This window comes from Polistes canadensis, unplaced genomic scaffold (genome assembly GCF_001313835.1).
Source record: "Polistes canadensis isolate GaletaPanama2010 unplaced genomic scaffold, ASM131383v1 scaffold_214, whole genome shotgun sequence".
In the NCBI taxonomy this organism is placed as follows: domain Eukaryota; kingdom Metazoa; phylum Arthropoda; class Insecta; order Hymenoptera; family Vespidae; genus Polistes; species Polistes canadensis.
This window is the reverse complement of record NW_014569761.1, coordinates 3,852-17,979: the sequence shown is the minus strand read 5'-3', so window position 1 is coordinate 17,979 and position 14,128 is coordinate 3,852. Positions and strand designations below refer to the sequence as shown.

The 14,128-nt window shown below is 32.4% G+C and overlaps 4 protein-coding genes across 7 annotated transcripts; 2 read left to right on the top strand and 2 right to left on the bottom strand.

Moving 5' to 3' along the window:
* Positions 1–153: 153 nt before the first annotated feature.
* Positions 154–6,654, bottom strand: LOC106790093 (synaptotagmin-14). Of its 4 annotated transcripts, none has more exons than XM_014754785.1 (8): positions 6,588–6,654; positions 3,924–4,112; positions 3,367–3,501; positions 3,207–3,268; positions 2,938–3,114; positions 2,297–2,614; positions 1,848–2,201; positions 154–1,667 (listed from the first exon to the last, which is right to left on the bottom strand). In XM_014754785.1, the coding sequence occupies exons 1-8, from the start codon at positions 6,610–6,612 to the stop codon at positions 1,455–1,457; spliced, it is 1,473 nt and encodes a 490-aa protein (XP_014610271.1). In that variant the 5' UTR covers positions 6,613–6,654; the 3' UTR covers positions 154–1,454. The 4 variants fall into 4 exon arrangements, with proteins under 4 accessions (XP_014610271.1, XP_014610269.1, XP_014610270.1 ...); XM_014754783.1 differs by lacking the exon at positions 6,588–6,654 and adding an exon at positions 5,727–6,491 and having other exon boundaries at positions 3,924–4,124; XM_014754784.1 differs by lacking the exon at positions 6,588–6,654 and adding an exon at positions 5,727–6,490.
* Positions 6,655–7,692: 1,038 nt separating this feature from the next.
* On the top strand, positions 7,693–8,990 carry LOC106790102 (probable cardiolipin synthase (CMP-forming)). Its single transcript, XM_014754796.1, has 3 exons — positions 7,693–8,042; positions 8,128–8,385; positions 8,477–8,990. Exons 1-3 carry the CDS (start codon positions 7,713–7,715, stop codon positions 8,738–8,740), a joined length of 852 nt encoding a protein of 283 aa, XP_014610282.1. The 5' UTR covers positions 7,693–7,712; the 3' UTR covers positions 8,741–8,990.
* On the bottom strand, positions 8,811–10,069 carry LOC106790101 (complex I intermediate-associated protein 30, mitochondrial). The gene is made up of 2 exons (XM_014754795.1): positions 9,583–10,069; positions 8,811–9,486 (listed from the first exon to the last, which is right to left on the bottom strand). Exons 1-2 carry the CDS (start codon positions 9,945–9,947, stop codon positions 8,964–8,966), a joined length of 888 nt encoding a protein of 295 aa, XP_014610281.1. The 5' UTR covers positions 9,948–10,069; the 3' UTR covers positions 8,811–8,963.
* A 199-nt stretch (positions 10,070–10,268) lies between these two features.
* On the top strand, positions 10,269–13,639 carry LOC106790100 (polyribonucleotide nucleotidyltransferase 1, mitochondrial). Its single transcript, XM_014754794.1, has 7 exons — positions 10,269–10,434; positions 10,722–11,639; positions 11,728–11,901; positions 11,985–12,178; positions 12,257–12,420; positions 12,513–12,824; positions 12,915–13,639. Exons 1-7 carry the CDS (start codon positions 10,274–10,276, stop codon positions 13,290–13,292), a joined length of 2,301 nt encoding a protein of 766 aa, XP_014610280.1. The 5' UTR covers positions 10,269–10,273; the 3' UTR covers positions 13,293–13,639.
* Positions 13,640–14,128: the final 489 nt, after the last annotated feature.

Below are 14,128 nucleotides of genomic sequence, written 5' to 3'. Positions count from 1 at the left end.
TGTACTAGAACCAGAAGTGCTAAAGAAAATCGAAGCTGTAATATAGCGTGTATTTATATTTAACCAACGAGTCAACTTCTGAGCCCTTTTTGTATAATCGCTTTTGTGCCTAAGACATAAACGACAAAACAGTTCGAGCATGGATTAATTTTCTTTTTTTTTTTGTTTCATTAATGACTAAAAGACTATTACATATTGTAAGGCTTGAAAAAATCAAGCTCTAAATGATTCGTAGCTTATCCGTTGATCAGTCTCTCTCGCCCGTTTCTTTTTTTTCTTTTCTATTTTTTTGTTGCTTCTTCTTCTTCTTCTTCTTCACTATCCAATTCCTTCTATTATTAAACGCGTAGATAGTAGTAACGTAACTATATAGATCTATTCGTACTTATAAATTACAATCGCATAAATTTTTATGTCGATAATAAAATCGATAATCTATGATCATCATCACATCTGCATCAACGGGGTGCGTTTTGCGATTTATTGTGCGTCATTGAATTGTGAACGTGTCCTCGTCATCATATACTTATCATTCAGCATCGCACAACGCCAATCCATTCTCGAACCATCATCTCAAGACACCAAATCCGTCGTACTAATTGGTATGAAGGAATTACTGCATACTAGAATATATATATATATATACATACATATATATATATATTGAAAAAGTACCGCGGAGCAAAGATAAAACTCGGCACACTTGCAGCTCGAATCGAATTTATGATTCATTTTCCTTCTTTCTTTCTCTTTCTCTTTCTCTCTCTCTCTCTCTCTCTCTCTCTTTGTCTCTCTAATTTTTTCTTGTTCTTTCTTTTACTCTCATTGCACAAAGAAGCATACACGCACATGCACACACACATACATACACGCGCGCTCGTTCTCTCCTTTCCTTAGACGTCTTCCCTATGTGTCACAAGTGTCACAGTTGGGACTATCGCGACATTTCCTAAAAAGGGTGAAAGGCACAAAGTAAAAAATAAACGATCAAGGTTTTGGCTCAGGCACATATATCCGAGTCGGAGAGTTCTCATGCCACAAATTCGTGATGTCGACGAAGTCGGTGGTGCCACCGTATAGTGGATGAAATATATCGAAAACACCCTCGACTCCCTCCACCGTATCAAAAAGGGGAATGTATGTATGTATGTACTTGGTACATCGAGTATAGAGTTTACAACTCAGAGTTTTTTTTTTTCGTTTTTCTTTCTTTTTAGCGCTTATATTACGATAGCAAGCAGCTCTGATTGTAACGCAGTATCTATCTATCTATCGACAGATGAGACGCTTATTATTGGATTCGTGCGCGTATGTGTGGTTTCATTTTTCTTCGTTTTCTTTTTCCAGTCGGCAGTGCACGCGGCGGGACTCGCTTTGTCCGATGTTGTTTGAAATAAATGCCTAAAGACGAGGAAAATCTTTGTATCGTTCTTAGAGCGAATCCTTTTCTCGCTTCAAGGACGTAAAAGTGAGTGCCAGCGTTGAACTTGCGTTGGCTGTCGGGCTGCACGCATGTCGTTCCAATGTTGCAATTTTTCTGATCCGGAACTGTTAAAACCTAAACAGAGCCAACCGATCATTTCTCTTCCCTTCTTGCCCATACCGCCTCTTCGCCGATTATAAACCGAAACCAAAAGGGTCACGTCACCTAATTGGAAAAGAGCGACCTATGAACAAATCAAATTTCTATTATTCACTTTGGATATAGTGTAAGTATACTTAACGTATATTGATCGTCACATTGGTCATCATTCGTGACCGATATGGTACTATATATTATATTATATTTTATCTTAGAATTATGACATTTATGGTAACGTGTTTAAAAAAAAAAACATATTCTTTACCTGAAAAACAAAGGTTTCCTTATAAAGTGGATTTGGTTGGGCTCTTTTCAAACCCGTCTTAGATCGACTCATCTCATGACCATTGCTATCGACCAGAGCCAATTTCACATAAGTATCCGGTGGTTTAGTATCGTTGCCACCACCCCCACGGAAATGAGAACCCTTGATAATTTCTACCGATAATCGTCCAGTTGTACCGTTATAAGATAGCCCTATTAATATTTCCGCAACGCTTCCACCTTTCATGCTACTCCCGTATGGTGGTATGGTAGGTGATGCGTATGATTGAACAGATTGTTGAGAACCCGTAGAATCGCTACGCGTCAAACTGCTGCTCGTACCCCAATCCTGAACCTGTAACAAGTTTTTCTTTCAACGTGACTCTATCCGTACCTCGTATAAATAAAAATATTTAATAAGTCAATCACATATATATATATTTGATTTACCGAAGATGGCGGTGGTTGTAAAGTTAACCAAAGAGTGGTTTCGAGTTGTAGGTTGATTTGATCGAAGGAGACTCTAGCTTCTCCGAGCAATCTTTCTCTACGCATTCTTCCACCCCATAAATAAACTCTCAACCGTACTCCCATAGCGTTCACATCCTCCGGATTAACACGAGGGAGAAGGAAACTTTCCATATATTGGGGTGAGTTACCCTGTTTAACGCGAGTCTTACGTCTTTGCTTCTTAGATGGTAACAATACTAAACGCACTTGACTACCACCGATTCCGGCTGGATAGTTTCGTCCTTGTAAAACTTGTACCTGCCATAATAATTATAATGCATCATTATAAGCAAGTACATATAAATTTACACGTAAAGTAAACTCTCATATAACACGAGTTTTCTTCATCGTTTCATCGCGATTGATTTCTTTTCTTTTGTAATTGATTTTTTGTTTATATTCTTTATTATTACATTAACAAAAATAATTTATGTGGAAAAGAAGAATTATCTTAATATTTATATCTAACACACATATGTTCTACGAATTCATATTAATCGTAATATATTAAACTGCGTTATACGAGAATCTATTGTTATTATACTTATCGAAAAAAATATTTATCCATCTAAGAAGCTAACCGTCATCTCACGCATAGGTGCATCGTAAAGAAAAGCGACTTCTAAACTACCAATTTCTTCTGGCACGGTTCCCATTGTCGTGATAACATTATTCGTCGTAGGTACATTCTGTTCGATCTCTGCCTCCTGTTCTCTATTATCGAGTATAATACTGGAGGCACCAACTTCCACTACGCACTATATTACAAAAAAATTGTCTAGTTTGTAAAAATATTTGAAAAATTGTGGAATGTTTGAGATTATATACGCATTAGTATTAGGTAGATTACCTGTTGCTGTGATGCTGCCGGCGAATGTTCCTCGGTGCAACTACTTGAAGTAGTTCCAGCATCTATATAAAATGCATTAGGTATAAAACGTATATTTAATTTTTATTTTTTGACATTAATTATATAAAATAAAAACGAAAGAAAAATTATAAGTACAGACCAACGATCGCTGGACCATCCTCGGCTTGTATAGTCAACGTATCTGGTGGTGGATGAGGATGCGAATTCAATCTTCGTAAAGCGTCTTCTTCCGAATCGGAGCTCGTTTCTGGATCCGAATAAGAAAATGCTTTTCCTGTAATAACGTTTCATCAAAGATAATTATTTTGATCGATGATAGATGTGTTATAAAAACGTCGGCTGATGATTTAAAGAAGAGCATCAAGGGACTGATGTTCAAAGGCACTCCATAATTTGTATATTTTTTTAAATTTTTTCATCTACTAATCGTTATAAAAATAAGCACACTTTTACAACAAAATAATAAAGCGTAATTATATGAATTTGATGATAATAAAATCAAACTCTTTTGTTTATAACTTCTGAATAATGATTAATTCAAAATGATCATTGCGTTTGAAATTATATCAAATAATTAAAAAGGCGTTCAACGTTGTTCAAGTTCGGCCCTGTATAACAGGTAGACAAAAAAGGAATGAATAAAAAAAGAAAAAAGGGAAGAATTAAAGAACGAATAAGTAGGCGTAAATTGCGTACCTATATTTTTCGATATTTGAGATGCAGAGCTATTGCTGGAGTCGCAAAGCGGAACGCAAACTCCACCAAAGAGGGCTGCCGAGGTGGGCGGTGTGAAGCACCACTTACGAGAAAGATAGAGAAAGATGGCCAGCAATAGGACGATAAAACCAGCAACGGCACCCAGAAATGCAGTCGCTTCCACAGGTACTAAAAACAAGCCTAATATAGTAATGAATCTTCCAATCGATTTGATTAACACACGAACTTTCTTATATACTTATAATGGGAAATAAATATTATAGATTTTTCCATTTCTTCTACAGATTTCTCTTAAACATCGGAATATATATATATATGAACTTTCGAGCGACGATCTCATGACAAACGAACCGTTCTTGATAACGTTATTCACGCTATTGGTTGTTACACGTAGTTATACGCTAGCATGCTTATTATTTAATAAGCATAGAAACGTTACTGATCTTTAACACAGAGAAACAAGGGAAAGTCTAATATGTATATACTTTCCTAAGTAACTTTTTTAAAGATATATATAATATATGATGCGTATATGCGAAAAACAAAAAGAAACGATATCGCAATTTGTAATACCTTCGTAAAAAGATTTTCAACTGCGGAAAATTAAACGAAAGAGAGAAAGAGAGAGAGAGAGAAAAAATATTGCTTTTTCTTACTTTTTTTTTTTTATTTATTCTTTATTTTTCTTTTATCAATAATGATTATTTATAGTTTCAAGCTGAGAGAACTCTTCGGCCATCCATAAACGAATTTTATAATCAACTACCGGTTGCGCATAGTACTGTCAGTATCGAACGTTTCAAACGATAGCGACGCATTACACTTTAATGACCCGGAATAATTAATCGTCGCCCCAGATACCGTAGAAACTATCGTGCCACACGCAATATATTCTACGCATGGTCTTGCTATGCAATACCAATATTTCCCTTTGCTATTCCGGAATGGAGATAAAAATGAACAGCTAATTCTCTCTCTTTCTCTCTTTTTCTCTCTCTCTCTCTCTCTCTTTTTCTCTCGCGTAAGACGAGATTTTTCGAAGAGACGTTATTCTCTCATCCGCGTTATATTCGCTCGATGAGTTCGTCGATAAAGCGACGAAAGGAATCGCGACTTTGTGGTATCACAAAGGAGAAACAGGCAACAAGGGGAAAAGGGAAGTTGAGAGAGAGAGAGAGAGAGAGAGAGAGAAAGGGGGAGAATGAAAAAAAAATAATGGCTTTGCGCAATGCGGAAGACGAAAAGTAAGTATAACATAAACGCGTAAGCATTTAGGGACAGTCCATAAAAGTTAGAATCTTATATAGGAATGAGAAAAAGTATTGGTGATAGTATCATAGAAAAGTGTGAATGGTGCACGTGACAAGGGCTCCTCGTTGTTGTCCGAGGACGAAGAGAACGAAGGTGAAGGAGTGTTGGGATAGAGGGTGGGAGGGAAGGAGGAGCATATCTAGAGGATGAGATGGCGGATAGGTGGGAGGTGTAAAAAGGGTTTTGTCGCGCGGCAATGCGGTTGGTCGGTCGGTAGGTCGGTCATTTGGTCGTTCATTCAGTTGTTCAATTGAAAAAAAACCCGACCACCGTGATTGAAAATTCCATGAGAAACTGTAGGGTTACGTGGCTTTATACATATCTACGTGCTTGGAATATTTGTGTTAAGGGCACATTCGGATTACGTTAGGCAACTTTCGGTTAGGTACTCGGCTAGACTCTTGTGGGTATCGGTTGGGCATTCGGCTAAATTCGCGACTAGTCTCGAACATCACGTTAGAGTGGACTTACCCGTTAAGAAATGGTCTGATCCAGCCAGAGTCATACTCGTCCGTGGTGACACATTTAAAAAAAATAGCTCGAACCAGCTTACTTGCGTCTCTCGATCGGGCACGATAAATAAGTCATCCAGGATGAGGGACTCATCGTACAATTATATTTCTTTCTCACCTTTTTTCACACCATATATATATATATATATATATGTATATATATTTGATTATTTTATTTACTCTCGTTAGACGCACGGATAGAAAAAAGACACGGGCAGCGGTGGCGGCGACACGTTTAGCTTTCCGACAGGCTTTATTATCGCAGGAAAAAAGCGTGGACGCTTCCTCGAGGAGCGTCGCGATACGTGGGCGAGGGTGTACACAACGACACTCTGTTGCTCCGTTCTCTGACAGACTTGCGCTTGTAGCACCCCAACCGCGACACTAATACGCCTGCGTGCACGCCCCTCACGATATCATTCCTATAAACCACTCTGCTTTCTACGATCAACGTGCAACCAACTGACCGACCGTGCAACCGACTGATTACTCCTTTCTTCTATCCTTTCTATCTTATTCCTTCTCCCCTTTTATTCGTGTTTACCTCCTTACCTAGATTTCTCTTCAATTTTCTCTAGTTATAATTTATTTTGGATACATCCTATTCGATTCATTCACCATGCTTTTATTGAATCATTATCGAATTAACGAATGTTTTAAATCGAGGAATATATCACGATGTAAATTAATTATTAGATCACGTTATTTATATTTTTATGAGTTTCTTTCTTTTTCCATATGCCAATTAAAAAACATGAATTCGTTTAAAGACAAACCTTACGCATATATCTAAAAGATATTAAATTCTTTAAATACTCACTAAATATACTTTCATCGTTCTGCATAATTGTCACTGGGAAACATTTACTGCAATACTATATGCGCATTTCGAAGTTTTATTTTGGATGCATCTATGTAAGGTGTGTAATCTATCATCAGGGACACGCTTGTAAAATTATTTCTCAAGTTTTATCGTTAGATGGCGCTCACATATCTCGAAATAATCGATCGAGGACATCGAGCTTCAATTCAAGGTCATAAATACGATGATCTAGAAATATCGAGATAAAATATAGACTTTCGATTTATAAATAAAATGTTTAATTAAAATAATAAGATTATAATAAACAAGTCAATAGTATTGTATCAAGCGCTGTATCAGCATTATTTTGTTAATATGACTTTTTAAAAAATAACGTTTCAAACCATTTGCTCTGTTTTATTCAAAAAGTCTTAAACGCTCGACAATCTGATTTCATAATAAAACTATTTGAATAAAGATTAAAGAAATAATCATAATGTTAATAAAACAAAGCAATATAAATATTAAGTATTATGTCGTATTTAATTAATAATGCTATAACAGTATGTATGTTTTGTTTAATTATACTTTAAACCTTGCAATTAGTAACAATCGTCGTAGTTATTCATATAAATCGAATAATATTCACATATTACAATAAGTAATTATTTTGACATGATTTCTAATTTTTTTATTTTTTTTTTATTTTTTAACGATTAGAGAATTTAATAAATTATTGAAAAATTGTAATTTTCTCTATAGCATCCGTCGATAATAGTAATCGGAATTTTTTAAACATGTCTCTCGAATATGAGATAACATTGTAAATTTTATCAATGTCATAATAATAAGATGTGATTTTAATATAGACTTTTGTATTTCATACTAATAAATAAAATATTTTTTATTATGAACGGATTAAATCGCATTTAAAATCTTATTATAAAAGGTAAGCTCGAATTATTACAGGTTACAAATACCGAATTCTAACCTAAAAGTAAACTTACAATTACTAATTTTATTGGTTATGCAAATATTATTATGCTACTTTATGTGTATAAAATATCTTTGTTTCGTAACTGGTAATTATTACATTAAAAATACTTTTTTTTATTAATTTAAGAAAAATATAGACAAATAATTATGAATTTCATCACAATATTACCATTAAAACAAACAAGAATTTTAAAGAAGTGTCTCTTAGAACAATATTTGAAAAGATATTTGAGATGCCAAGTAAAGCTTTATTGCATTAAACATACTAGTCATAAGAATTCTATTAATTTAAAAGACCGTACTATAAAACGTAAAGCATTAAAAGTACGAATATTGGAAGATATAAAAAAAACGAGAAAGAAAGTAGAAGGAATTATCGAAAGAGAAAATATCTGGACTGTTCCTAATCTTCTTTGTGTGGGTCGTATGGTAACATCGCCTTATTTAAGTTATTTAATATTATCACAAAATTATCAGGTAATTCTTTCCTTTTTTGAAAGAGATGCTTTTCTAAATGATTATTAATTGATAAGTAAAACGTATTATCTTCTTACAACTGTAGGTAGCATTATGGCTATTGGCATTCGCAGGAGTTAGCGATTTAGCAGATGGATGGATTGCAAGAACATGGTCGTCGCAAGCTTCTAAACTTGGTAGTTTTTTGGATCCTGTTGCAGATAAACTGCTTGTAGGAACTCTTTTTCTTTCTTTGGCATGGGTAGGATTAATACCAGTGCCTCTTACATGTCTTGTTGTTGCAAGAGACATTACTTTAGTTGCTGCTGCATCTTACATCAGATATCGGTCATTACCTGCTCCCGTACGTAACTGAAGTTTTATTTCCTAAAACTGAAGCTACACTTTTTGGTATAAATACATTATGTTTCCATAATGTTTCTTTCATCTTTTAGAAAACACTGGCAAGATATTTTGATCCTACGCATGCGACAGTACAGTTAGCACCTACTATTGCGAGTAAATTGAATACAGCAGTTCAATTGGCTTTTGCTGCTGGGACCGTAGCAGCTCCTGTTTTTCATTTTGTCAATCATCCCGTTCTTCAAGTTTTATGCTATGTGACTGCAATATCAACATTTGCTGGGGGAATTAGTTATTTGACATCTAGAAATACGTACAAATTTCTCAGAAAGAAAAAAATCTCAACAAAGCCGTAATAAATACATTTTTGTTCTTTTTTCTATTATTATTATTATTTAATAGCAAATAAATAATGTACAGTTACTGAATATTATGTACAAATTTATTATTGCAATTTTTCACACATACTATTTTGCATATCGACATTTAAGCATGATAATATTTACAGAGTAATATAGTATTAATTATTAAACTTACAAGGGTATATTTACACTAATTAATCTATATGCATTGGCCTTATTAAAATAAAACATCATTTAAATCATACATTTCATAAGCAAATTCTTCCCACTCATAAGGATCGTATACAACTCCAATATAATCTATCTCGAGCTTAAATGGTCCAGGAGCTCTATCAGAAGCTATGATACCAAAACTTGATATATTAGTTAAATTTATAGGGGTTTGAGAATCTTGTACTCTTCCATGACTGGACAAAAAGAATTTTGAAAATGGTATTTTCACAAATTGCCAATATGGACCACCCCTTGTACAAAGTACGTAATTATACAATTCATTCCAAAAGATATCAAAAAACCCTTTATTTCCAATATTGATCATATAAATTCTTCCATCCCCTCTTACACGCATAACTAGATGATTGTATAATTCCCAATTCAATCGTGCTTCTCGTTTAAAACTTTTCCTAAATGTTGCTGTTCTAAGAGCGCAGTAACCTGCATTGTTCATTTTACCAGTTTTTGGAACTTTACAATCTAATGTACCTGAAAATACGGCTCTACCATCAGGACTTAACTCTAATCTAAAAAATAATGTAAACAATTTTAATATATAGACACATTTTTCAAAGTTTTATATTAAATTTTGAATAGAATTAGTAAGGAAAACATGTACTTACTTGCAAGTTGAAAAACCTTGTTTATAATCACTATCGCATACGGTCAACCATGGATCCAAAGATTTTGGATTCCCATTAAAATCCCAAACAATGTCTATTTCATCCGGCTGTGGAAAAATATCGGGACCAGCGATAAAATCATTAGTTTCTTTCTTGAACAAAGCTAATTCATTTTTTAATTGTGAATAGCCTTTTTTTGCTTTTTGTAAAAAATTTAAGTTTTCTTTCTTAGGTGGCCTATCATATACTACAGGATATCCTGATCTTGGATCTTTTTGATATATATGTCCTAGCCTGTAGCTTGGATAGAATACTTTTTTCACAACAGGTCTATTAAATAGTATTAAACGCGTTAAGAAATTCATTTTGCAAATAATTTCTTTATAACGTTATTGTCATCAATTTTGTATGCATTATTACAAATTTTCAATAATTTTTATTTAAATATAAATTTCTATAAATAATATATAGATAATAGTATATAGTAATAACAATCAATTTCTGCATTAATTTTTTAAGTTAAATCGTATCTTAACTCATAAAATTTAACTATTGTACACATAATATTAAGATGTGTTAACTCTGTCAAGTAAATTAACAAGAAAATGTTTATACTGCGCCCTAGCGACAAGTTATACTAACTAAAGTTATGTGATTACAAATCTATTCGTGTCCTAATCGTTTATGAAAGATGGCGATTGTTATAAATTGGAGGTTATTTAAATGTGATAAATTACAACTTTTTCGTTGTAAAAAATATCGCAATAATGGTAGCATCCATTCGAAATTTAAAAGAGCAGTCAGTACTCTCAATGAATCTGAATGTGATACTACAGCTACATTTTCTAATGGGTAAGAATACTAGGGGTATATTATTTAACCTCAATATTACATATTATCAATTTATAAATTTTTATTTTATTTGCAATAGAGTTATTGATAACTGTTTATCGTTCACTATATTCTTTTTTAACATTATTATTTAATTACTCCTAATTACTTCATTAATAAAGACATGTGCTATTATTTAATTACTTTATTAATAAACAAATATATACATATGTATGTGAAAAAAGAAATATAGAACTCTGATCAGTATTTATAATAATAAAATCTAATTTTGTCTTTTTCTTATATAGGACAAAACTTATTATCTCTAGTGGAAAGTATGCTCGGCTTAGTAATAGCAGTACTGTTGCATCTATCGGACATACATCTGTTATGGTAACAGCAGTGTGCAGTAAAAGTAGCAGTAATAAATCTATGCTTCCTTTGACTATAGATTATAGACAAAAGTCAGCGGCTGTTGGTCGTATACCAACTAACTTTATGAGAAGAGATATTGGAACAACGGAATATGAAATTCTTACTAGCAGATTAGTAGATAGATCATTACGACCATTGTTTCCACAAGGATGGAATTTAGAAACACAATTAGTATGTAATACATTTGCCGTTGATGGGATTAATGATCCAGATGTAATATCTATTAATGGTGCATCCGCTGCTTTGAGTTTATCCGACATTCCATGGAATGGTCCTGTTGGTGCAGTAAGAGTAGGAATAATAGATAACGTATTAAAAATAAATCCTACTAGACAAGAAATGCAAGAAAGTATATTAAATCTTATTGTATCTGCAACAAGCAATAATTATGTTCTTATGCTAGAAGGATCTGCCAATAATGTTTCACCACAAAATTTAAAAAAAGCTATTAAACAAGGTGTTAAAGAATGTCAATCTATAATCCAAGCTATTACAGAATTACAAAAGAAATGCGGTAAAAAGAAGATGAATTTTACTGTTCCTGAAATTAAAGATGTAGATGGTATAACTGAATGCATAAAGTTAAATACAGAAAATAAAATACGAGAAATATTGACTAATTTTAAACACGACAAGTTATCCAGAGACAATGCTATCTCCGAAGTTCTTGTCAATGTGACTGATATTATTATAGAAAAGTATCCTGAAACAGAACTAAGAGTAATAGAAAATATATATTATAAGTTTGTTAAAGAGATTTTTAGATCGCTCATCTTTGAAACTAATATAAGGTACATATATAATAAATTTATAGTGATAAATTGTATCAATGTAGTTAATAGTTGTGTGATAATCCATCTAAAATTAAATACATTGAAGGTGTGATGGTCGTAAACTACAAGAATTAAGAAAAATTACCTGCCAAGTAGATTTATTTAAACCCCTTCATGGTTCTGCACTTTTCCAGAGAGGTCAAACGCAGGTTTTATGCACGGTTACATTGGACTCCTTAGAAAGTGCTCTTAAAATGGATACAGTTTCTATGCTAATAAGGTGTATATAATATAAAATAATATAGACACACATAACTCATAAATATGTATATTGATTATTAATATTTCTTTATATGTTTGTAGTGGTATGAAGGAAAAGAATTTCTTTTTACATTATGAGTTTCCTCCATATGCAACTCATGATGTAGGACGTCTAGGAGTTGTTGGACGTAGAGAAATGGGACATGGTGCATTAGCGGAAAAAGGATTAAGATCTGTTCTTCCAAAAGACTATCCATTTACGATAAGATTGACTAGCGAAGTACTTGAATCTAATGGTAAATATACAAAATGAAAAATATTACATAAAAATGTTGACAAATTCTTCAAAATAATATTATGCTCTTTATGGAAAGGTTCTTCATCTATGGCTTCTGTATGTGGTGGGAGTTTGGCTCTTATGGATGCAGGAGTACCAATCTCATCACCAGTTGCAGGTGTTGCTATGGGTTTGGTAACCCAATTCGATGATCAATGTCCCACTCAGATTACAAATTATAGAATATTAACGGATATATTAGTAAGCACTTGATCTTTTATTTTATTATATGTAAATTACTAAATTATATATATTGAATTCTTAGCGACTATTTAAATTATATTTTTTATTAGGGGATGGAAGACTATTTAGGTGATATGGACTTCAAAATAGCTGGTGATAAGAATAGTTTTACAGCTTTACAAGTTGATGTAAAGATTGCAGGTGTTCCCTTAAAAATAATAATGGAAACTATTGAACAATCTCAGGTTGCTAAGAAGGAAATCATTGAAATAATGAATAGAGCACTATCCGAACCGCGGAAAGATCATAGTGAGAAGATGCCAGTGGTAGAAGAATTAGAAATTCCTGTACATCAAAGAGGAAAATTTCTTGGAGTAGGTGGTATTAATTTGAAGAAGCTTTTCATTAAAACTGGTGTTCATGTACGTAGCATTTCTATACAATTTAATAATATAAATTTTTTATATTTTCTATAAATTAAGTAAAATAATTTTTTATTGCCATTTTATTAGATATATTCAAAGAATGATGATATATATACTTTGTTTGCACCTAACGAACTCGCCTTAAAGGAAGCCAAAGAAATAATAAAGGAGACGTTACAAAAAGATCGTGAACCTGTATTAGAATTTGGAGCTATATACACTGCAAAGATAGTTGAAATTCGAGAAACTGGTGTTATGGTTACACTTTATTCTAGTATGACACCTGCGTTGTTAGTTAATTCTCAGTTAGATCAACGTAAAGTTTTTCATCCTAGTGCTCTTGGTTTAGAAGTTGGACAGGAAATAAAAGTTAAATATTTCGGTCGTGATCCGGTTTCAGGTTCCATGAGACTATCACGGAAAGTTTTACAAGATCCCATCACTGTTACAAAAACATTATCGTGAAATTAAAACCATATTAAATTGTGTACAATTTATAAAAGTTCCATCAAACAAACATACAAACAAATTTAGGACAGTTTATATTAATTTTAGTTATACGATAAAAATGAGTTCTTATTAATTATTGTTTCTAAACGATTCCTTTATAATATAATATACACATAATGTTATCATGAAAGACCGAAATTGAAGAATGTCTACAGTCACATGATTGTTTGTTGTATGTCCGAAATATTAATTGATAAGAATAAATATATATATTCGGTCTTTCACCGAGGTATTTCATATGTGTTGACAAGTGACCATGTGAATCTTGACATTCTCCAATTTCGGTTTTTCATGTTAACATATGTATATATATATATATATATATATGTATATGCTATTGATTTTTCAACGATTAATAATAGCATAAATCTTTTTAATTGTGACTGATAAATTTGTACAAAATAGAGAAAATATTTATATATATTTTTTAATTATAGATAATAATGATTTTCAATGAAATGTTAAAAAAAAAGAATATTCTGTTTTTTATCTATATAAAAAAAATATCGAAAACAGTGTTTATGTCAACGTGAATCCGATAAAAAATTTGTATTGAATTTGATTAACAAGGTCTAATTTGGTAAGTAAAGCTTCGAACGAATAGATTGATTTCGAGAATTATTAAAAAAACCTTATCTTTTTTAAAAAAAATCAGATAAAACACACTACCGTAGTAACGCTTGCAAGAACCTTAACAGCAGAAAAAAATGAATAAGTGCTCTTATTTGTTCAACTTTATTTTATCAAATATTTTTTATTTATCGTTAATTAGTTGAAAATAATTATTACAC